The sequence below is a fragment of the Nyctereutes procyonoides genome, unplaced genomic scaffold (assembly GCF_905146905.1).
Source record: "Nyctereutes procyonoides isolate TBG_1078 unplaced genomic scaffold, NYPRO_anot_genome, whole genome shotgun sequence".
In the NCBI taxonomy this organism is placed as follows: Eukaryota; Metazoa; Chordata; class Mammalia; order Carnivora; family Canidae; genus Nyctereutes; species Nyctereutes procyonoides.
Window position 1 is genome coordinate 35235927 of NW_026575049.1, and position 25239 is coordinate 35261165.

Sequence of the window (25239 nt, forward strand, 5' to 3'; positions counted from 1 at the left end):
AAAATAACATGAGACAAGGGAAAGTGGTAGGAAAATAAATGAAAGAGGATTTGACACAAAGGCTGATAACTATGGAGCTTGGCTTGTGGGTTCATTGGGGCTTATATACTTTTCCATATTTTTTACATGTTCCAAAATGAAAAGTTAGGAATAATAACAACAGCTAACCAGGATGGGTTATAGTATTCTTGGTTCTTAGGACATACAGTCTTTTGACAGCAATTCCTATTTCCTGCCTTGTCTTCTACTTCTCAGAAGTATGCTTTTTTCTAAGCAAAGCGGGCTATTCATTGTCTCCCAATGTTAGGCACAGACCCCAGACTTTGAGGACATGCATTATATTGTCCTGTTGCTGGAACCGACCCAACGGTGTACATGGTCCCACAGTCTGTCTCCTCTAATGCTTCCCATTTTACAATACACTTTTTCCTCTGGTAACATCAGTAACACATTAATATGTGTATCGCACCTTTAGCACTGACAGTGTTAGTTACCTTTCTGTATACATGTGACTTTCCTCCCTATCTAGGATATAAGTCCCTGAGCCCAAAACCTTGTCTTGTACTTTTGGTATACACCAAAGACTTAGCACTATGGTCTATAGTAAGTGATTAAAAATAAATATGACTTAGTTAAATAGCTGTAATGGCTCAGATGCTAGAGGTAGAGCCTTTGAAAGGAAAAAGATGGTGATATCTGAAAGCAAAGTTAGGAAAAAGAAAAGCAAGAAGTGAGGCAATCTGCCCAGAAGAGGAAAAAATTTACCTGGTGACGGCCTCCTGAATACTTTGAGCTTAGCGTGGGAAGATTTGTCTTTTGCCCTTAGAGATAATATTAGCAGATTTTCCCCAGGGCTCTAAGTAAAGTATCATTTTATGCACACACAAGGGACTTTTATTTCCTGCTTACAGCATAACACTTCTGTCTGCCAAAGTACACCCTGAACCACTCATTAAATGGACATTACTCAGTTCCTTTTATTAATCCTAATTTCTTTCTAAAATGAATCTCAATTAGCCAAAGGGAAATAAAGAAAGATTATATGAGAAACAGAAAGCCTGCCTCTGCCATTTATATGACTGGCTAGGATACTACCCCTTTGTTCTCTAATTCATTTTTTTTAACGCGGCAAATACAAAAAAACATAAAATTTACTATTTTAGTCATTTTTAGATCAGTTCAGTGGCATTAAGTACATTCCATTGCTGTGCAACTATCACTACCATTCATCTCTAGAACTTTTTCATCTTGCAAAACAGACACTCTATTACCCATTCATTACACCCCATTCTCTATCCCTTAACCTCCTGGCAGCCACCATTCTACTTGCTGTCTCTGTGAACTTGACTACTCTAGGCACCTCACATAAGTGGAATTTTACCATATTTCTCTGTGCTTGGCTTATTTCACTTAGCATAGTGTCTTCAAGGTTAATCTAGGTTATAACGTATGTCAGAATCTCACTCCTTTTTAGGTTGAATAATAGTCCATTGTTTGAATATATTACATGTTGTTTACCCACTCATTTACCAACGCCATTTGGGGTATTTGTACCTTTTAACTATTGTGAATAATGCCACTATGAACATTGGTGTAGAAATATCTGTTCAAGTTCCTATTTTTCAATTCTTTTGCATATATACCCAGCCCAATCCATGTTTGGAAGCAAACTGCTTGCAGTTATACTTCCTAGGCATCCTAAGGAATATTTCCCTTCTCCCTTCTCTTATTTTTTCAGTTATTCTAGAAGATTTATCCTCAATCTCTAGCTTTTGGTAAGCCCCATATAAAAAGCAACAGTCTCTAAATGTCAGAAGATTGTTGGAGTTGTTTTGGAAACAGGAGCCAGGCAAGTATGGATGGGTGCTGAGCCATCTGATTCAGTCCTTCCTGCTTCACCTGGGCCTGATTTAGAATAACAGATGCTTCAGTCTCCAGGCTTGAGGATTTGGAATGACTGTTCAGTAAACAGCAGTAGGACAGGGTAAAAACAGAGCCCAGGAATGTGAGCCTCCGCTTGAAAAACGGCTGAGTGTGGCTGTGATTCACCGGAGCGGGAGGCTGGCCACCCAGAGTTAAGGGTTGCAGTGACATACTGTGCTAATGCAGCATCACGAAGGCCCTCAGTGACTAATCCACTCTGCCCTTCCCTGGCTTGACTTTACCAGCTTTTAGAAAAGGGATCTTGTAAAACATGTTTACTCTTCAGAGCCATTGTGAGGAAAGATTAAATATTAAAAGAGATTTAGGGGCGCCTGGGTGGCTCCTTGGTTAAGTGTCTGCCATCTGCCTTGGGCTCAGGTCATGACCCCAGGGCCCTGGGTCCCAAGTCCAGGCTCCCTACTTAGGGTGAGTCTGCTTCTCCCTCTCCCTGCTCGTGTGTGCTCTCATACTTTGTCTCTCAAATAAATAAAATCTTTTAAAAAAAATACAAAAATACAAGAGATTCGGGCTTGGAAAAAAAAGAAATCATATAATTCCTAAGTATTCCTGTGAGTGTCCCACTATGGTTAATGCACTCCTTCAGGAAAAAATAGAAGAATGAAGAGAGAGGAAATCCCCAGCCCTTTCTGAGCAGAAAGTTCTGTGGATTCTTTTCTAATCCAGTACTGTTAGAAAACAGGAGTGACCTGTAGTAACCTTTTGTAAAAGGCTCCTTTAAGCCTCTACCTGACAATCCATTTCCTCACGTGATTTCTAGAGTTCAATAACTACTTTTTTTTTTTTGAGATATTTTTATTTATATATTCATGAGAGAGAGAGAGAGGCAGGCAGAGACACAGGCAGAGAGAGAAGCAGGCTCCATGCAGCTAGCCCGATGTGGGACTCGATCCCAGGTCTCCAAGATTACACCCTGGGGCGAAGGCAGGCGCCAAACTGCTGAGCCACCCAGGGATCCCCAGTTTAGTGGTTTTTTAGGAGAACCAGTCCTAGTGGCCGAGATCAAGCCCTAATCAATGAGCCATTAAAAGACCTTGAAAGGGACGCCTGGGTGGCTCAGTGGTTGAGCGCCTGCCTTCCGCCCAGGGCGTGATCCTGAACACCGGGATCAAGTCCCACATTGGGCTCCCTGCAACGAGGCTGCTTCTCCCTCTGCCTGTGTCTCTGCCTCTCTGTGTCTCTCATGAATAAATAAAATCTTAAAAAAAAAAAAAAAGACACTGAAAGACAATAATATTGTATTATAACCATTAACCTTGCTAAGAGACTAGAACTTGATGATTCCAATCACTAAAAAGAGAGGATAATTATGTAATGTGATAGAGGTGCTAATTATCACTATAATGGCAGTCATATTACAATACATAAATGTATCAAATTATGTTGGGCACCTTAAATGTATATAATGTATTTACCAAAAATTTTCTATTTAAAATAAATAAAACTGGGACACCTGGGTGGCTCAGCGGTTGAGCGTCTGCCTTCAGCTTAGAGAGTGATCCCAGGACCCTGGGATCAAGTCCCACATAGGGCTCCCTGCAGGGAACCTATGCCTCTCTGCCTGTGTCTCTGACTCTCTCTCTCTCTCTCTCTTTCTCTGTGTGTGTGTGTCTCTCATGAATAAATAAAATCTTTAAAAAATAAATTAATAAAACTTATTTTAAAAGAATTTTTTTTAAAAATTGAATAATGGGAGCCCTGTTTCTGAGGCTCCATTTAAATTTTTTATTACCGTGCACACCTACTCTTTGTATTACTGTGTATTACTAAGACATTAGATGGGGAACCAGAAATTGATTTTCTTAACATATGTGTGAAAGCTAAATTGAACTGGATTGGTTTTTAAGTTGGTCAACGGAAAGAGGTCACACAAAAGACCAGCAATTAGATCATGATTACCTTTTTGCAGATGGCTCAGTGCCACTCTTCAACGTCGTTTTCAAAACTAGGTTCAGGACAAATAAGAACCACACACACCAGTCCAAACATGTAACGTGCACATCTGGTGGGGAACTTGGAACTTGGGTTTGCTTTTATGGAACATAAAATGAAAGTTTCAGGGAAAAGGGTTAAATCTGATATGGAAACTACTTTCTGAGAGCAAACCTAGTGTTTACTCCATCTTTGAATGAACTTAATCTTCTAGTGAGTGCTACATCTTACCTCTTGACTCTTTCATGAGAGTTTTGTTCTTTTACCTAATTTTTAATGTAAGTTGCCTTAAGAGCACAAAGAATTCCCATGTGTTTTATTGTGATTCCCCAAATGTTAATATTTTGCCACATTTACTTTAACTTTCTCTCTCGCTATTTTTCTTCTTGAACCATTTGAGAGTAAGTTGCAGACATGATGCTCCTTAGCCCGGATAGTTAGTGTGTATTTCCAGGGAGGAAAGACATCCTTTTACACAATGACAATAATAAAATCAGAAAATTAGCATCAAAACAATACCATTATAATCTACAGACCTTATTCAGATTTTGCCAATTATTTTAATAATGTCCTTTATAGCAGAAGAAAGTCTGGATCATGTGTTGCATGTAGTTGTCATATTTCTCTAATCTCTTTTAATCTGAAACAGTTCTTCAGACCCTTTTTATCTTTGATGATATTTTTGAAGACATTATCTTCATAGATACTCCTTTTTAGTTTGACTTTATATTACATGAAAATTGTATTATAGTGAACATTGATCTTTTTTTTGTATACAGATCTAAACTCCTTTCTATGTGAGTTCTAATTTTTAACATCATAAGTGATTGTTATTACTGTATTATGCAGTCAATAATCTTTTGATCTGCCAACATATGCACATTAACACACACAGAACCACATATGTCTCAGAACTTTCATTACTGTGTTTTTTTCTCAGTATGGTTCTTTAAGAACAACAGTAAAATTCTCTCAATTTTTACCTATCCGAAAACAACCTTATTGTGCTGTCAGTCTTGAAAGACTCTTAGCTTCATCTTCAATTATGTTATGACTGTTATTTTTGTCAGTGCATTAAAGCTATCATCGCCTGGGGCACCTGGGTGGCTCAGTGGTTGAGCATCTGCCTTCGGCTCAGGGTATGATCCCGGCCTAGGACTGGGTCTCACATTGGGCTCCCTGTGGGGAGCCTGCTTCTCCCTCTGCCTGTGTCTCTGCCTCTCTCTGTGTCTCTCATGAATAAATAAATAAAATCTTTAAAGCCATCATCCCTGTGGCCTCAAGGCTCTTATTGCTCTTATTTCTGTGAAGAGTTAAGCTCTCAGCCTAGCTGTCCATTTTTGGGAGATAATGTGCCTTTTCCCTCTGGCTTATTTTAATGTTCTGTCTTTGTACTTCACTCTAAGTGAATATACCTAGGTATTAGTTTTGTACTCGTGTATTCTGCTTGTGATTTGTTGGACTGCCTAATCAATAATTGGTATTTTTCATCATTTGAGGAAATTCCACCATTATTTCTTTATCTCCTACTGGAATCCTAAATGCATGTATGTTACATCTCATCCTATCCTTTATGTGTTTTGTCTTCTTTTTTACATAAAAAAAAATATCTCTCTCTGAGCTGCACTTGGGTAATTTCTTCAAATGTATCTTCTAGTTGATTTTTTTCTTCTTCTTCTGAAATGTCTAATCTGGTGTAAGGCAGACTGTCCATTAGGTTTGTTCATTTTAAATTTCAATTGCTATACATTTTATTTATAAAAGTTTTCTTTAATTTTTTTCAAATAAGCTTATTCAATATATAGTCTCTCGTTAGTTGCTCACATTTTTGTCCTGAGTGTTCAGAAAGGAATATAAAAAACTCTATGCCCAGAAAAAGCTCACTATGTAGTACAGAAAATAATCAGGTAGAAAAATTAAATTACAACAGCACGGGGGAAAATGCAACAGGGAGCATAACCTACAAATAAATGTAGCAAACTCATCAAAGGCTTCCTGAAGAAAATGACTAGCTACAAAATGCAAGTGAAGTTACCAGTTAATCCATATTTCTCTTGAGTAGTAGCATTCAAATGACACCAGCTGTTGCACAAATTAGTTTTTAACAGAATTATAGTATCAACACTGTGTTATAGGAGAAAACAAATATCCACTGACTTTTTGAAAATGAACCAATCTGTGATAGTTTTGGAATCCCGCAGTTTCTTATTTTGAGTCCTATGGTCATTCTCTGTGCTTAGATATCCTCCATTCACCCCCAGATTCATTCTCTACTTGGGGGACAGATCATCTGGGTTTTATTTTGCTTCAGTTCCAGTCAATTTCTGAGGAGCATAGCAGGAGGGAGGCCGCCTGCTTCTTGCCCCAGGCTATGGTTCTGCAGTGGATGCATCCTTCTGGGCTGAAGGACTTGCTAGACAGCCCCTTTCTCCAGCTCTCAAAGGGCACTGGTAATATCTTAGGCAGGAAGGTAGTAACAGCTTCCCTGGGTGCCTCAGCCTTCCCTGCTGGTTCCTTAATCCTATCTACTCTTTTTTAAATTGTTCTGAAAACAATACACCCCAATAATTAGCAAGAGTTAACAGACAAGATGAGTTCCTGTGGAGGCCGAGAAAAATCAAGGCTATTCCACCTCAAGTTTAGCGTTAGCACAAGTTCAGCCATCCCAGGCCCCTGTGAATAAGAGCTGAACTTTACCTTACTTCAGTTACAGGAAGAAAACAGCTTACAGCTTGACGTCCTAGAAAGCCCCATATTAGAATGAGAACAGAGCCCAAGCCAGGGGCAGGAAGCCCCTATTAGAGTAAGAACAGAGCTCAATGCCCTTGAAAGCCCCATATCAGAATGTAAACAGAACTTGAGAAATTCCTCCACCACTTCTGAAAAATCCCCTAGACCAGCCTATAAATAAGCTGAAACCCACCTCGGGGTCCAAGTCCCTGCTCCGCTGTGTCGGGCACACTTGGACCCAGGCTCGAGCTTGTAAATTAACCCTCGTGTGTTTGCATCGGTGTCGGCTCCTTGGTGGTTTCTCGGGTTCGCAATCTTGGGCACAACATCCCTTCATGTCAAGGGGGAAAAATAAAATTTTATTCAGACTGAATGACCATGAGGAACAAAACCAGTCAGCACCAAGATAACAAGTTTGCACAAAATTCATCAAAATTTGCAAAAAGATCACTGCAACATATCTTATCATGCTCTTCAGCGACTGCTGCCACATCCTGAAACTGTTACCAGAAATGGCAGGCTGTACTCTGCTGGTCACTCTGCTCCTGAAGTTTGTAGTTTGGCACCTGAGTCTGATCAATTTCGGGGTATGTTTTTGGTTTTTCAACAGAGGCTGTGTCTCCCCAGTTTGTAACCTGCAGGGCGATAAAGCTTTTCCTTCCCTATAACTAATCTTTGCATTCCAGGAATTTTTGTTGAGAGTGCCTTCATTCAAAAGCCTTTTTAAAATTTCCAGCTGAGGGGATCCCTGGGTGGCGCAGTGGTTTGGCGCCTGCCTTTGGCCCAGGGCGCGATCCTGGAGACCCGGGATCGAATCCCACGTCGGGCTCCTGGTGCATGGAGCCTGTTTCTCCCTCTGCCTATTTCTCTGACTCTCTCTCTCTCTCTCTCTCTCTCTCTCTCTCTCTCTCTGTAGGACTATAACAACAACAACAACAAAATTTCCAGCTGAACATGCCTTATATTTCTCATCAGAACCCTGCCTAATACAATTCCTCAAAATCCTTTTCTGTAGAGCATGAGTGTAGCAAAAATGGAGTAACAACGCTGATGGTACCATATCAGATTTGAGAGCCAGAAAGGAATTCAAAAGGAAAGAACTCTACATGATAATTGTGTATTTCATCTTGGACATCAAGTCTTGAATAGATAAGATGGTATTGTTTCCACCAAAACTGGTCCAATACCAGTTGGGTACTCTGTAATTCAATTCCAACGCTAGCCCCCTGCAGTTCTAGCGTAGGCCCCACCCACAGGTTGAGGACACAACCCTCCACAGGCTGCCCTCATGTTAGAGGGCAGCTGAGAGTCTCAGCGGGTCCCCTGGGGTTTGATGCCTCACTGGAACAACTAACAGAACTCCAGTAAGCACTATACTTATGAGTATAGGTTTACTGTGAAGGATATACATAAGGCAAGACCTGGGAGGGTCCCAAATGCACTGTTTCTGTGCCCTCTCCTTGTGAAATCAGGGCGGGACACTATTGGGATTTCATCACATGGACATGGTTAATCATTTCCAGGTCCATTCCCCTCCCCAAAGGTGTGGCTCTAAGTCCCAGCCCTCTAATTACCTGGTTGGCTTTTTGTTTAGTGAGCAGCCCCCATCCTAAAGCTATGTAGGGCCCTATTCTGAGTCACCTCATTAGTATAACAAAGACACTCCTATCATTTAGGAAATTTAGACATTTTAGAGACTCTGCTGTGTCAGGAAGCCAAGACAGAGACCAAAAACATTCTTTATTATACAACAGTGATCATGAGAACGCATAATGAACTTGTAGCTGCTCCCAGAGCACAAGATTTTCAAAAGTCACATTAGTAGTGGGAAGAGACTTAGGACACAAATCAACATACAACTTAAATTTGGATGTTATTTGCAACTAGGCTTTCCTAAATTAAGGATTTGGCAAGTTATGACAGATGTTGTCCTTTAAACTTATGAATTGATATCTACATACTTAGCTCGCTTTCCAAAAAGATTTGGTACCATGAACAAGACTTCTTTTCAAAATATCCTATGATAAGAAAGTATAATTCACCCAAACTATAAAAATAGTTTAAGTGGTGGCAATAGTACTGAGCTGGGACTCTGTGGGCTTAGATCCAAGTCCTAGCTCAGCCACAGTGTTACTCTTGCCTTATCTCTTCTACTCTGTATACAACCAAGAGCAGGACATGATCATATCTGCCACCCTACGCCTGCCACAAGTCAACAGCCAGTTCATACAATGAGGGCATCATGCATTTAAGCTTTGAATAACTATCACTCTTAGAATATTGTTAATATGTAATTTTCAGGCTTTTAATCTTAGAAACTTTCTATCATTATAATATGGTATTGAGATTTAAAAATCAATTCTCAATTTAGTAAACATATATAAAATTAATTTTTATATTAAGGTAGAAATTTATCATTTTTCAAGTTTGTGAAAATGAGGCCCAGAAAAATGAAAGATCCATATAATTTATTTTGAAAAAAAAACTACTTTAGGCCAAGTAATATTTGTACTTGCTGGTGGCTATTCAGTAGTATTTAAACATTCGGAAGTATTTTGTGTTTAGTCAGATACTTCTGATTAAATGATTGCCAGCTTGCTTGCCAAAAACATGAGATTTTTTTTTTAGTTTTTTAATTTTTATTTATTTATGATAGTCACAGAGAGAGAGAGAGAGAGGCAGAGACACGGGCAGAGGGAGAGGCAGGCTCCATGCACCGGGAGCCTGATGTGGGACTCGATCCCGGGTCTCCAGGATCGCGCCCTGGGCCAAGGGCAGGCGCCAAACTGCTGCGCCACCCAGGGATCCCAAACATGAGATTTTTTAAGAAGAAAAGGCACAGCAACCAGAACTCTTTAGGTACTTTTGTAAGGTTAATAAAATTTGTCATTTAAAAGTAAATTAAATGTATTACCTGAGATGTGTTGCTTTGAAAATGTAGCATGTCATATTGGTGAAATATCTTGAAATGAAATGTGGATAGATTTTAAAAGATATAAAACAAGCAGACAGCATTGGGGGCAGAAAAATTCACCCACCTAGAAAACATGAGAACATAAATAAGCATATGAAGGAGAGAGGTCACCCCAGTAAACCAAATGTGGCTATCATGGGAATAACAGGAAATATATTCTTTAATGGCTCATGATCAATTGTTTGAAACAGGAATCAGGAAAGGGATATTTATTGCAGTCTTTTAGGTGTCTGGAAGATCTTTGTGTTAGAGAGAAGGCTAGGCTGATCTTCTAAGACCCTTCCAGAATACCACCACAGAAGACCACTGGAGCTGCCACCTGTTACTGTCTGGGAAACGGAGAATCAAGCAGTCACTGTCCTAGATGGACCAGAGTTAGAGATATGCATGCCCTGACGCCCAGCATATGCTCACCCAAAAGCCTTTCATCAGGATAGCACACTCATAATAGCCCCCAAAATGAGACTACCCAATTGATCATCAAAATACACAAATTGTGTTACAGTCATACAACTATATAGCAATGAGAATAAAGAACCAATCTGCAATCAATATTATGGATGAATCTTATAAACACTGTTCAGCAAAAAAAGATAGACAAAAGGAGTTTATATTGTATAATTCCATCCATATAACATACAAAGATAGTCAAAATTAATCTATGGAGTATTTTATATACTCCCACAAAATTTTTTTTAAGTCACTGCCTCAACTGTGAATCTAGGCCCTCACTGTCCTAGCTCCAGTCCACACGAACAGACTGGATGCCTGCACACTGCTCTGGACTTTGATGAATCTAAGGACCCCTGGACCACGCTCCTGGAAAGATCTCCATCCCCAACTTGACTGTGGAATGACAGGGTCAGAAGACCCTGCATCTCACCTGACCTTCCTAAGCTGCAGAGCAGTAATTTGATGGAAGTCAGGTTAAATAAAATTTCTCAAATTTGAGGGTCTGAGAGGTATAGCAGCAATTCTGAAATATTCCAGTTTCCAGAGCAAAGCACAGGACAGGGGGTTGGGATGGAGTCGTGTGATGTGTCTGCAGATCAGACTCACTTTCCCATCCACTAGCTGATGTCCGTGGTACTTGCCTCTTTAGTTTAATACTGCCTCATCTGTTAATAGCTTGATGCTGTAGCCTTCTCAGGGACTATATTCTGCTGTTTAGATTTTACTGAGAATGAGTTCAGATAAACAGCAAAACAAGGAAGAATGGAAAAGTCATGACAGGAGATCAAAGTATGCCTATCTTTTTTTTTTTTTTTGGTACTTTTCACCTCTTGCAATATTTCAAACATATTTTTAAAATGATAAAAAAATATATACCCGTCACCTAGCTGCACCATATTTAATCATCTTGCTATGTTTGATTCTGATTTTCTTTTTTAAGAAACAGAACACCACAGATATAGTTATTTCTCCATTCTCCTTCCTCTGCAGAGGTAACAACTGTATTAAATTTGGTACATATCACCCATGCCTTTTTTGTAGTCTTTTGTGTGACATATGTTTGTAACCCCAAATGAAACAGAATATTATTTTATTTTCAAATCATATAAACTGTATCATACTCTACATTTCAGTCTGAAATTTGCTTTCTTTCTTCACTTAACACTACAATTTGGAATTTAATCCATGTTGGTACATACGGCTTTATTTCATTTACTTTTAACTGCTTTATAATATGTCATTGTATGGTAGTACTACAATGTATCTGTTCTCATTGTGTTGGAAATTTGGGTTTTTCCCTTTTGGGTTGTTATTAGAAACAATGCTGCAGACAATATACATGTACTCTTGCTTGAGTTCCTTACAGCCAATGCTAGCCAATTCCCAGGATCTTGTTGAAATGCAAATTCTGATTCAGGAAGTCTAGGTGGGGCCTGAGATTCTGGAGTTCTAATAAGTTCCAAAGTGATGGTGATGCTGTTGGTGTAATGACAGCCTGCAGGGATACCAGGGGTGCAGTGAATTAAGCCTCCAAATCTTAATTTTGGCTCAGGTCCTGATCATGAGATCAAACCCCCCTCTTTCTCCCTCTGCCCCTCCCTGTGCTTGTGTTCTTTCTCTCATTCTCTCTCTCTCTCTCCCTCTCTCTCAAATAAATAAATAAATCTCAAAAAAAAAAATAGAGGCTACCTCTTAAGTAGAGTATGTATTAAGAAGTGGAATGGTTGCCTTAAAGAGTATAGGTATCTTCAACTTCATAACATTTTTCCAAATTACTCTTCACAGTGGTTCTCCTTTATACCCTCTCTGCATATGACGGTTCCCTTTACTCTACATTTTTACTAACACTTGATTTTATAAGAATTTAAGTTGTTTAGATGACTATACAGTTTTTCTCCATACCAGATTGTGGTATATCATATCAAACAGATTTTCAGATTTTGAACCAAACTTTCACTGCTGAGAGAAGGACCTTATTTGAATTTGCTGAATTTGTTAAGCAATTATTAAGGATTTTTCACTCTAATAAGTGAAACCAGCCTACAGTTTTCTTTTCTTGTACTCTACCAGTTTGATTTCGGTATCAAGATTACATTAAATTCATAAAGTGACTGTTTCTTTTTATATTCTCTGAAACAGTATATGTTAGGAAGTGTCTGTGTACATTTTGTTTGTTTTGAGAGATTATGGTGTTTTAGGGAAAGGAAAACTTTTTATTAACAACTCAATTTCTTGAATAGTTACTTGGTTTTTGAAGATTTTCTATTTTGGGGAGTGCCTAGGGGGCTCAGTTGGTTAAACATCTGCCTTGAACCCAGGTTATGGGTTCAGGGTCCTGGGATCAGGCCTCAGGTCAGGCTCCCTGCTCAGTGGGGAGTCTGCTTCTCCTTCTCCGTCTGCTCTTCCCCCTGCTCATGCTCTCTCTTTCTTTCTCTCCCTCCCTCAAAATAAATAAGTAAAATCTTAAAAAATTTTTTTCTAGGGATGCCTGGGTGGTTCAGTGGCTGAGCATCTGACTTGGGCTCAGGGTGTGATCCTGGGGTCCCAGGATGGAGTCTCACCCACATCAGGCTTCCTGCCTGGAGCCTGCTTCTCCCTCCGCCTGTATCTCTGCCTCTCTCTCTGTGTGTCTCTCATGAATAAATAAATAAAAATCTTTAAAAAATAAATTAAAAATATGTTATATTTTAAGTCTTTTTCCCTTAAAACATTATTTAATATTATTTCTCAAGTTGTTATTGTAAAGTTACTATATTGTTTTTGTATAATTTCTTATCACCATCTTTAAGTTTACTATATTTCTAGTTTGATTTGAGTGATTGACTATTTTCATTCAGATAACATGCACTGATGAAAAATCTGAATTATAAGATGTTACAAATATAATCCATTTCCATTTATAAACTCAAATTAGGCTAACAAATTTCTGCTTCAACATAGGTCCCAGTATTAACGAATGCCTGGAATGACCTGTAGCTAGGCTGGGGCTTGAGAAAAAGCATCTGTATTACAGAATTTTCTTGTTAAAATGACTTCAAAGTTTATCCTGTCCACCTTTCCACTTAGTTCAGGAATTCTCTCTTCAATATCCTACACTAATAGTAGTATTAGCCTTAAATGAAAGACATGTGGAGGTGGTTTACAGTCTTCACCTACCAACATTTCTCTTAAATACTCCTTATTCTCTTCATTTACTTACCGAAATATCACTTCATAATTAGTTAAGAGCATAATTTCAATGCAGCCCAAATTTGAACAGATTTTCCTTATATAGGGGTGCTTTGGTGGCTCAGTCAGTTGAATCTCTGCCTCTGGCTCAGGTAACAATTCGGAGCCTGGGATCAAGCCCTACATTGGGCTCCCTGCTCACTGGGGAGTCTGCTCCTGCCTTTCCTTCTGCCCCTCCCTTCTTCTGCTCATGTGAGAGCACGTGTGCACACACACTCTCATAAATAAAATCTTTTTTGTAAAAAAAAGATTTTCTGTGTAAACACAGGAGATAGCAACGTATGAAAGGACATAAGGAAAGAGCGAATCTGAGCAGTCAATATGAGAATTAATGTGGCTAGACTACACTAACTCCCCTCCAACCCAACAGGAAAGGAAAAGAAGAGCAGACCTCAAGTAACATTTCTCAGGCAACCTGCAGATGATTTCAGATGGAAACCTGAAGGAACAGTCCAAGAGTGGAAAAAAAAGTTTACTAGCTTTTTTTCACTTTTTCAATATCTGTATTAGATATAATCTAGTGAAAACTGAATGAACGATTTTAGACCAAGGAGAGAGGCTAGTATAAATTAAAGTAAAATACTCGAAAGCATAGAAGGAACCATTAAGTTGGAGCTACACTGGGGAATACAAATGGGAAGAAATGAATAGTTTTTACTTTTTACCTTACCTAGTTCTTTTTTTTTTTATTTATTTTATTTTTTTTTTTACCTTACCTAGTTCTATTCTGTCATTTGTTTAAATCCATGAGCATACATTACATTTTTATATAAAATAGTTAATAAATTATGGGGTGTCTAGATTGCTCAGTCATTTAAATATCTGCCTTCAGCTCAGGTCATGATTCTAGGGTTTTGGGATGGAGCCTCTCATCTTAGGGGACTCTTGGCTCAGCAGGGAGCCTGCTTCTCTCTCTGCCTCTGCCTGACACTCCCCATGCTTGTGCCCTCTCTGTCTCTGTTTAAATAAATGAATAAAATCTTGTTTAAAAATAATAAATTAAAGCAAGGTATTTTTATTCATTTGAAGTACATATGTAGTTAACTGGGTGTCAAAGTTGTAGGAGGTGACTCATTTTTTTTAAAAAGATTTTATTATTTACTTATTTACTCATGAGAGACGCAGAGAGAGGCAGAGACACAGGCAGAGGGAGAAGTAGGATCCATGTAGGGAGCCTGATACGGGACTTGATCCTAGGACCCTAGCATTAGGCTCTGAGCCCAAGGCAGGGGCTCAACTACTGAGCCACCCAGGCGTCCCAAGTGACTCATTTTTAAAAGCAGTTTACAAACAAAGGGCAAATATCCCTAAAGATCGTTCTTTAAAACATTTAAATATCACCCTTTATAATATAGCAAAGACAAGTTTATGACTATTCCAAGATGAGTTCTCAAAATTCAGATTCATTTGTTTAAAAATTGGTAATTTTATGGCAAGGAAAATGGATGATGTGTTGGTTTTCTTTCAGGCTGACCTTTAATGTTATGATTTTGTGGAAGCAGTGAGCCCTTCCATTAAAGCCTAGTGCTCAAAGTGGGAGGAGAGGCTGGGGAGAGGGGAGGTGAGCCTAAACAAAGAAACCTAACCATACCCCTTATACATTTTAGCAACTCTATCATCCTGAGCTAAGAAAAGGATCTTTCTCAACCCAACTGAATTTTATCCTAGGTAAAACAGAAAAAAAACTAAACACCTAAAAATCTAGTTTCCATCTTATTGTTGTGCAGCAGTATCAGATATGAAAGTCAGTATTCGCCTCAATCATCAGGGCTTGTGGTTTTGTTTGGTCTCATACAGGAACTGTGAATTTTTTTCTGCCTGATGAGGTTGCAGCCTTGTAAGCTTATGGCCAGTTGACTATAATTTATGTTCCCAGAGAAGTGGCAGAGTCTAGTGCTTACCACAAGCCCTAGAACCAAGTCGCCTGAGGTTAAGGCCAGGCTTTACTCCCAGCTACTTTTGTAGACTTGGACAAATAGTCAGTTTCTGCACCTCAGTGTTTCCTTCAATAAAATGGAGACACTAGAATCTAATGAGGAGGGACAGAGCAGGGAGAATAAAACGGCTCACTTTTTATAAAGTGCTTAAAGCCTTGCCTGGCCTGCACAGTAAGCTTCCTGGAAATAATGACTGTTTTCACACAGCCAAAGAAAACTCTTAGCTGGGTTTAGAATCTCCTCAGTGCAGACTCCGCATGCAGCCATAGGATTGAACTGCTGACCACAGCCAGACCATTGCCCCTTGAATATGTACTTTTTATGGACTGAATGTGTCTTCCCAAAATTCATATGTTGCCCCCCCCGCCGCCCCCCCCCCAGGATTTTAGGAGGTAAGGCCCTCCTAAAAGGTGGGAAGCCCTCATGAATGGGATTAGTGCCTTTGTAAAAGAGACCCCTAGACCACTGTCCATGAAGCAGGAAGCAGATTCTTAGCAGACACGGGCTCTGCCAGCATCTGGGGCTTGAACTTCCTAGCCTCCATAATTGTGAAAAATAAATTTCTGTTTATAAACTATTCAGTCTATGGTATTCTGTTATAGCAGCCCAGATGGACTGAGACAAAACTTAAGGATCACACTTATCAATATTGAAACTTCTGGATGAATCTCAGGAAAGCTCAATTATATTTATAGAAATTAAATTCAAAACTTCTGAGAAAAAAAAAAAAAAACTTCTGAGAAACCCATGAGTATCCTAACACCTGCTTCCAGGTTCTTTCATCAGAACAGCATAAATTAGGGCTAAAAAATTGTATAATGCTACTTCACTGGATAACTTATTTCAAAGTCAGGCCAGTTTTACTAAACCTTTGGACAGAATGAATAGGATTCTAACATTCTAGAGCAATGTTTATTAAGACAGAATCAGTCACAGGGCACCTGGGTGGCTCAGTGGTTGAGCGTCTGCCTTTGGCTCAGGGCATGATCCCAGGATCCAGTATTGAGTCCCGCTTTCAGCTCCCTGTGAGGAGCCTGCTTCTCCCTCTGCCTATGTCTCTGCCTCTCTCTCTCTCTTTCTGTGTCTCTTATGAATAAAAAAATAAATCTTTTTTTTTTTAAAAAGACAGGATCAGTCACAAATGTGCATAGATCTGCTTTAACTACTCAGGTGCTCATATAACCTCTGATAATTATCTTCAAGGGCTGTGTTGTGTCTACTGAGAAGTCCATGGTATGTTTAAAATGTTTATTAGAAAGTTCTCTAAGCTAAACTTCACCTCTCTATTCTTTTGGTTTTGGGGTTTTCACAAAGTGGTCATTTGTATACATGCTAATACTTAGAATATTTAAAGCCAGTGAAAGTAGATTCTCTCAGGGATTATGTACTTGAATCTCAACTTGTAAGGTAAAACTTTCTGATAATCAAATTTACTCATGAAAATCTTTTAAGTTGCTCCAAAGTAAAATCCTATTAAAGCTGATTTTACCTCCTGGTTGGAAGATTGTTCTTTTGGCTGGTCTGTAAATGAAGTGGTTGGCCAGGACTTAGGAACCAGATCCTATAAAAATTACTTACCTTATTCATTTGGCAAAAATGTGTACAATTCGAATTATCCATATGATGGAACAACATGAAATATTTTAGTGTTGTCCACTAAAAAAAACCCCCAAAAACCCAAACCCACTTACGATCTTCAACATGCCAGGCATTGTGCGAGAGTGGCAACTTGTCCCATATTTCTCACCAATTTAAATGTGGAAAAATAGACAATTCTTTTTAACTAAATGGGGAAGCCACTCCTAAGATGAAACTGAGATTTAAAGAGAAGATTAAGGAGAAAAGAGTATAGAGGAAAATAATCGGATATGACCCGAACAACTCTACTGCTGAATCTTGATAAAGGAGTTCACAAAGTGTCATTTTATTTCTTCATTTTCCAACCTAACTTCTAACATTATTTCATGAAAATCTGACTCATCACCAAAGGAACAATGGTTTGCAGCAAGTTCCCAGAGTATTTATTTTTTAGGATTAAGGAAAATTTTTTAGGATTTAGTTTCCAGGAAACTCCAAATAATTGCCATTTATTTAGCAAAATATAGTTTTTCACTAGGACAAATTACAAAGATACCTTCAAGTGGACTGTTCAGTTAATCCTTTTAAGATACGTACTTTGAAGTCATTCTAGAAACAGAAACTAAACTTTAATCCTTCAGTTGTATAGAAAAATATATTTTAAGTTGTCATAAAGCAAGAGTGACAACAAAAATCCCCAGCAGCAATCATAATTGGATCTTCCCAGGAGTGCATCAAGGCTTCCCACACGTTCCCTTACCAGATGAATAGAGGTGAATTTCATTAAAATAAAGATAAAAGTTTTTGTGGTTTTGTTGTTGTTTTTTGGTGAGGAAACCAAAGCTCCTTAATGACCAAAGCTTAATAGATATTGAATAGAAAAACACATTCCCATATCTTTCTTAAGATCTGGTCTGGGTAGGAAGGGTTCAGTTAGCTGGTGTGTGAGTGAACGATAGGGTTTTTTTGTTTGTTTGTTTGTTTTTTTAAAGGTAGTGGTGTCCAAGTTGATTCTTCCATCACTGAAGCCAAACTACAGTAGTTTTGCCAAAATCTGGCAATTTGAAGTGCAGAAAATATACTGTGGAAAAGCACTAAATCTTAAAACCTTACTAACTGCTATTTACTTCATGACCCTGAACAGCCATCGAACTTCATTCCTTTATTAACTTTAAGGGACAGGAAAGGGATCAAATAAATGGAAACTTGAAAAAGCACTGTGTGAACTACAAAACACCACACAGGTAAGAAGCATAAAGGACTACAATTATTTAGACAATTCAGAGAAAAAAATGTAGTGTGAATCTTTTATTTTGGCAAAACAAACTTTTACAAATTATACACTCTAAAACTACCAAAGTTTCACTTGTTTAAAAAATAAGACTAGCATCCTAGACTCCTACGATTTCAGTCACGAATAAAATAGTACCAGATTTTCATTGTATAAACTAGCTGCATTTTACATACCATAAAGGTGAAGAGAACTGTGACCAAACATTCAATAGTTTCAAGTGTACCTATAAGAAACATGTGGACATACTTGGGTTTTCTACCCCATACACTTTCATATCAACAAACATCTAAGTAATTGACATATATATTTCCATTAACAGCAGACACAACTCCACAAAATCAAGTTACACAAATCCTTTGCTTTTAATCATCTCAATTTGGAAATTGAAAAATAAGAGGAATGTAGAGTTTAAGTAGATGAAAATGCTATACTTATTGCACACGAGCACATCATGACAAATAATGCTAGAAGTAGCATTCAGGAATGATTTTTGAAAATTTAGAGTTAGATTTTATTGGAAAAGTTAAAAATCTTTAGTGTGAATAGCAGGTTAAATGAAGTATTGACTCCATCTCTAAAGATCTAGTAAATTATAGATTTTGTGCAATTATTACTAATACACATGTTCTGAGATTAATATTGACTTCATTAGAACATTTAGAAGGTTCTGAAGTACCTATTTTTTATAGTTCTCTTTAGCTTTATATGTCAATGAAATGTAAGATTCCTCAGTGGGAAGTTATATAGCTTGTTCTATACTAGATACAGGTAATGTGTATAGGATTCCAAACAAGCGGCCGTTTTTCACCTTCAAGGAACCTCTGTTTATACAAAATTGGACTGTTCTTACCCACATGTATGGATAAAGGTGCTTCTCAAATGTACATAGCCCATTTCCATAATCCTAAAACAAAAAGGCACACAAATGGATAATAGTTTACATATTTTATGTGAATATTTTTGATGTCTTTAAACAAATTCAATTGCTATCTATAAAGGTGTGACAAATGTCGTACAAATTTCTCCCACTTGGGAAAGTAAAGATCTAGAACTCTCTAAACTCTGCAGTTCTGTGTGATTTATATATTGGTTCATTCACTCTGCAAGCTGTTAACTCACTCTTTAACCTTTATGGGCTGCAGATTCTTAGGTTTCAGCAGTTAGGGAGACTAAAAAGACTAAGGGAGATGGATTTGTTAGAATTAATCTCCCACAATGTTGTTTTGAATCTGTTACAAATCAACTTAATATGCTTGTGAGTTAAATTCTACAATAATTATATAAACATTTACCCTAACAAATTTGAATGAAATATAATTAAGAACTACATTTAAACTCTGTAATTTTAATGAAAGGTATTTTTTCATTTATATACAAAATAATTCAATAGCCAGCAGCATTTAAATAAAGAAATGGTCCCATCTCTCTCTTTCCCCTTTTATAAAGTGCTATTTTTAACTGGGTAGATTTACTATCCAGCCTTTTAATAACTTCACTGTACATCTCTATCAGATTCAAGGAAACATTGGAAAATGGAAAGTCTTTAGTATTAAAAACATTTGCAAAATTGCTACAAAGCACAGACTATGAGTGTATTTTATTAGTAAAATAAAAGTGTACTTTATGTAAGAATCATTGATTTAATAATTACTTCACAGAAGCATAGGCTCATTAACATTTATGCCAATTTTTGCTAGTCATCTAAACCAGAGACAGCTTCTGTAGGCAATTCACATCTAAGCATCATCAAATAGGGTAATGTCAAATAGAACCAATGGTTATATGATTCCTAGAATTAAAACTGGCCTTTTAGAATAGCAAAACAAATTAGTGAGAATCAGAACCAGAGGCAATGTTTAAGTAAAAGTACCATAGATTAAGTGTTCTCTTTAAATAAAAACGTGTGTAGCTATTAATAAGGTACCTTAATACTGAGTGCACTGATACTAGATAGTGAAGAGGAAACCACAGTACAGATTACCTCAAAAATGAAGAATGTTGCCTATTTCTTTAGTTCAGTGATTAAAGTTGAAATTTCCTTTAAAAAAATAGTTGAGCACTATTTACGATACAAACAGGATACTATTTTCATTCACATTATTCTCTAAATAGTATTTTTGCTTTTCAACTTTGACTTGACCTTCAGTAGTATTTTAGCAGGTAAATGCAGTAAGTAAAAAACCAAAAATCAGGGCAGTATGTAGTTTTGTTCACATGTATAATTTCACTACAACTTGCATTTCTTGTTGCTCTTGGAAGAGTAACCACTTTTAAAAATAGAAATATAAAAGTGCAATATTCCTTATTTTGCATGGCAGCCAGTATTGGTAAAATCAAAGGAACCCTCAATCATGCATTCTGTACACCCAATTTAAATACATTTTCAGTCCTCAGAAACAGGGACTCCAGGGCAGAGGGGTGGCATGGGGAAAAGGGGCCTAGGGCAAGGTTTGATGAAACCACCTGTAAACCTACTGCAACCCAGAACGCTGTTCAAGGAATTCTTCCCACCCATTCAAACGCCCCAAGTAAGAATGCAGAATTTACCTTCTTTTCTAGTCTCAGTTTCTTGTACACTTGGTATTATATTTCCGAAGACCAATAAACCTAGTATTTTCTAAAAGAAATTATTTTTACCCAAACACATTGGACTTCGGCCTCAATTTGAAGGAGGATGAGTGTCCTTTAAGAGCCCGATCCTCCTCTTCCTCCTCCCCCTCCTCCTCCAGTGGCTGCTCCGGGTCTCTAAAAGAGGGTGTAGTGTGGATGATCTGAGTCCGAAAGCGTATTTTATTGAGTCTGGGTTTTATTCGTCCACTAGAGCTGCCAGGGGCCTTGCGACCTGGATCCTTCACTTTGCCTCCAGCCCATCCGTCGGTCAAGTGGTGGTGGTGGTGGTGGTGGTGGTGGTGGTCTCCTCCATCCTCCAGGACGTGTGAGAGTTTGTAGGTGATGAGGTGTGAAGGGAGCACCTTGGATAGGCTCCAGCGCCCACCCCCGCCGCCAGCGGCACAGTCTCCATCGTCCTCGTCCAGGGCTCCCACGAGGTTCTTGATTTCCTCCGCGATGCTCGGACTCAGATACTGGGAGGCCTTTTTCCCACTGTAGTCCCTGATGTCCACGTCTGCGTCGTAAGCCCCCACCAGCAACTTGACCACCTCCACGTGCCCGTGCATGGCAGCCAGGTGCAGGGCCGTGTAGCCTCCGCTCGTCCTGGCGTTTATGTTCACTGGCAGCTGGTGTTTGCTGGCGAAGTTGACCAGCATGGCCAGCAGCTCCTGCCTGCCATGCTTGGCGGCCCAGTGCAGGCAGGTGAAGCCGGTGATGAAGTCCCGCTTGGCCAGCAGGCCGGGCTCGCAAGTGAGCAGGCCTTCGAGGCTGTCCCACTTGCCGTCCGAGGCTGAAAGCATCCAGGCGTGTTCCAGAGGGTCCAGCGTCACCGAGCCCGCGCCGCTCTCCTCCTCTGCAGACGAAGAAGCGACAGATGCGCTGTCCGAGTCGCCTCCGCCCTTGCCGCGTCCTCCGCCAGAGGAGCTCCCCGGGCTGCTTCCCCCCGCACAGACGCTCCTCTTCAGCTGCGGGGAGCTGCCCATCACGAGGTCTCGGAGGCTCTGGCGGGTCGGCCTCGGGGTGCTGACTCCCCCGGGGGCGGTTCCCGCGTCCGTCTCCGCGCAGCCGTGGGCGGGGCGGGGCGGGGCGGGGGCGCGGGCGCCGGGTCCTCGCTGGGCCCGGGGCCCGGCCCGCGGGGGTTAGGCTGCGCGTCCCGCCGCGGGTTCCTGGGCCGGGCCCCGGCGCTCAGGGGTGGCCCGCGGCAGCTCTCGCTGTCCACGCCCGGCGGCCCCCCATCGCCCGGCCCGCCGCCCGGACGCGGGGACGCCGCGGGGGACGCCGCCTCCGAGCGCTGGCCGCCGTCTGGGAACTCCGGCGGGGCGCCGCGGCTGGCCTCGGGCTCTGCGGTCCCCGAGGCGCGGGGCAGGTCCGGCGGGGCCCCCTCCAAGAACCTCTTCTTGAGGTGCACGAACTTGGAGCCGTCGGCAGGGTCGGTGCGCACCGTGGCCACGGCGTTCACCAGCTCCTTGAAGCGGGCGCGGGCGCGGGCGCGTTGCTCGGGGTCCCCGCCCAGGGCACCCCTGAAGCGCTGCACCAGCTCGGCGTGCGGGGCCCGCCCCCCGCGCTCCCGGAGGAAGCGCAGCACCGCTTCGACGCTCAGCTCCGCGGGCGCCTCCATCCCTGGCCACCCTGCTCGTCCGGCGGCGGAGGCTCAGCCCGGCCCCATCCCCGGGGGCGGCTCACCCACTGACCGTCCAATCGGCCGGGCCCCAAGGTTCCGCGCCCGGACGTCCGCGGCGGGAGACGCCGCCGCCGCCGCCGCCGCCGCCGCCCGACTGGGGCCGCACCCCGGCCGGACACGCCCCCGCCCCGCCCCGCCCCGCCCACTTCCGGTCCCCGCGCGGGCCGCCCGCGGTCTCACGCCCCTCGCCCGCCCCGCCCCCTTCCGGCCCCCGCGCGGAGCGGCAGTCGGGTCCCGCTCGCGGCTGCCCGCTGGCCGAGATTTGTGTCCTGCGGCGTCCCCCTCCCCGGTCGTGGCTTTGCTCCCCTGGGGGAGGCTCGCGGCGCGCGCCCTGCCCGGCGGGGCCGCCGCCCTCCGGCCCTGCGCCCCCGCGTCTCCGCGTCTCGGAGGCCGCGGGGCTTGGCTCCTCCCCTTTCCCCGGACATTCCGCGCCGCCTCTCCCCGCGGCGGAGGCCCGCCCCGCCCGTCCCACCGGCCTCCGCCCCGCGGGTCCCAGCCTCCTCGGCCCCCCCCCTGCTCCCTCCGTGGTCGGGACGCTCGGCGCGCGGGCCCGGGGCTGAGCCCTCCCGCTCGGGACCATGGCCTCTGAGGTGGCGCGGCACCCGGTGAGTCCCCGCCGACCCCTCACGCCCCTCCGCGCCCAGCCTGCCCCTCCCCCGGGGCCCCGCCCCGCCCCGCCGGTCCCGGGCCCGGGCCCGACTTCGCTTCCTCCGCCGAGGCTCGGGCCCGCAGCGCAGACGGGCCGCGCCCCTGCTTGCCCCCGCTCGGCTCCCCCTGCTCTGCCCCGCGGCCTGGCGCTGCCCAGGCCCTCCCGGCCCCCCCCCCGCCCCGGCGCACCCCGCGGGGGCCACGGGGCCCCTCCTCCCCCCCCCCCCGGCTGCAGCGCGGCCCGGTGAGCGCCCCTGCTCGAGCGGACCCCTCGGGGAGCGGGGCCTCCCTCCTCCTGCTCCTCCCGCAGCAGCGTGGCGGTCGGTGGCCGCCGGGAGCCGGGGCTCGGTCTGCAGTCCCCGGAAGGGTCCGCCCGGCTTCCCTCGCTGCTCAGGAGTCCAACCGGCAGCAGGGATCGTAGTCCCTCCTTGTAACGGTTCTGGACGCGCGGAGCCCGTTAGCGCAGTCGTACCCTCTCCGGGACCGCGCTTGCCGGGGCCGCTCGTGACCCGCTTGCGGTGGTCCCCCGTGTCCTCCGGTGGGATTCGCGGGGTGTGTGTGTGTCCTTGGCGCCCTGACGTTAAAGGAACGTATGGGAGTAATTTGTTCAGTGTTTCATACTTGTAGGATCGCTTACACAGATAGATTCCATTGGTTCTCAAACTGCGGTCACGGTTATTTTCATGACAATAGCAACCAGGTACTTGCCCTTTTCGCCCTCTTTCTACGTAGGCGTGGAGCTCTCCAGGGACTGCACGATGTGGAAGGACCTCGCTTCTCTGAGGGCGGATGCGTGTCCTTTACTTACTAATACTGTGGATATTCCTGGTTCCACTCCAGGTTAGCGGGAGCTCTGTGGGGCCTGAGACCAGGAGGATTGGGCACTCTTGCTGTAAGCAGGCTTCCTAGATTAGTTTGGCCTGCAGGATGGAGCTGGGGCTGCAGCCTGAGAGGTGGGAGGACCTGTGGAAGTCAGCGCAGTTGGTTTCCTCGGTCGCGCCAGGACCAGCGTTTTTCCTCCTGATTCAGGCCAGGTCACTTTCTACCTTTGGCCCGTGTTTGGAGAAATGCGAGTGCTTGTGTCTGAGCTTGTGTTACACTTCTTTTGCGTGTGTGTAGGAGAGGAAAATGTGCTTCATAAACGGATTCAGAGTAATCTGCAGAATTAGACCTGGGCGGAGTGCTGCATTTAATTGGTGTTGGATTTCTTGTTAAGTGCTGTGCTCATTTTGCAGTAGCAAGGCTACCTTTAATTGTAACCTTTTTATTTTTGGGGTAATTGAGGATTGAGATGCAGTGGTGCAGTTGGTAAATAACAGAGATCCCCTGTAACCTTTATCCAGTTTTCTTCAGTAACAGCACCCTGCAAAACCGCACTACAAGGGCACAACCAAGACATTGCCATTGATACCGTGGAGGATAGAGAAGTTTCCATCACCACAGAGTTCCTCAGGTGGCCACTTAAACCACATTCACTTCATTTTTACCCGACATCCTCCTTAACCCCTGATAACCACTAATCTGTTTTTCATTCTATAATTTTCTCATTTCAAGAATGTTATTTAATAATCACATAACCTTTGGGGATTGGATTTTTTTCACGGAGCAAAATCCTCTGAAGATTTCATCCAGGTGGTTGCATGTGTCATTAGTTTGCTCCTTTTAGTTGCTGAATAGTAATCCATGAGGTAGATGTACCACACTTTGTTTCAAGGACACCTAGTTGTCTCCATTGTTGGGCTACTATGAATAACATTGCTATAAACATTCCAGTACAGCTACATGGAATGTAACACAAGTCTTCCTTTTTCTGGGATAAATGCCTAGGAGATAAGTTGCTGGGTCACATGGCAGTTACATGTTTAGTTTTGATGAGAAACTTAAAAACTATTTTCCAGAGTTTCTGTACCATTTTACATTCCCGCCAGCAATGTAGATGGGATCAGTCTCCCCATATCCTCATGAGCATTTAGTGTTCCTATTTTTTATTTAGACATTCAGATAGGTATGTATGTATGTGTGACCGGTATAGTGGTTTTAATTTGCATTTCCATTATGGTTAATGATGCTAAGGATCATTTTATGGACTTGTCATCTGCATATTCTCTTCATCGAAATGTCTTCTCTTCATTTCTTTAGCGCATTTACTAACTGGAATTTTTTATTGTTGATTTTAGAGGATTTTTAAAATAGTTTTTAAAGATATTTATTTATTCATGAGAGACACAGAGAG

The 25239-nt window shown here is 42.3% G+C and overlaps 2 protein-coding genes across 2 annotated transcripts in view; one reads left to right on the forward strand and one right to left on the reverse strand.

Annotated features, from left to right (window-relative positions):
• Nucleotides 1-18058: 18058 nt before the first annotated feature.
• SOWAHC (sosondowah ankyrin repeat domain family member C) lies at nucleotides 18059-22443 on the reverse strand. Its single transcript, XM_055329466.1, is given in 2 exon segments — nucleotides 18059-21771; nucleotides 21774-22443. Coding segments are annotated over 2 exon segments (1593 nt in total). The 5' UTR covers nucleotides 22296-22443; the 3' UTR covers nucleotides 18059-20700.
• Nucleotides 22444-22720: 277 nt separating this feature from the next.
• Nucleotides 22721-25239, forward strand: part of SEPTIN10 (septin 10) — a 52504-nt gene continuing 49985 nt past the window's right edge. Inside the window, exon 1 of the mRNA XM_055328886.1 lies at nucleotides 22721-22963. Coding sequence (XP_055184861.1) covers nucleotides 22937-22963 — 27 coding nt within the window. The 5' untranslated portion in view covers nucleotides 22721-22936. The remainder of the gene's footprint in view (nucleotides 22964-25239) is intronic.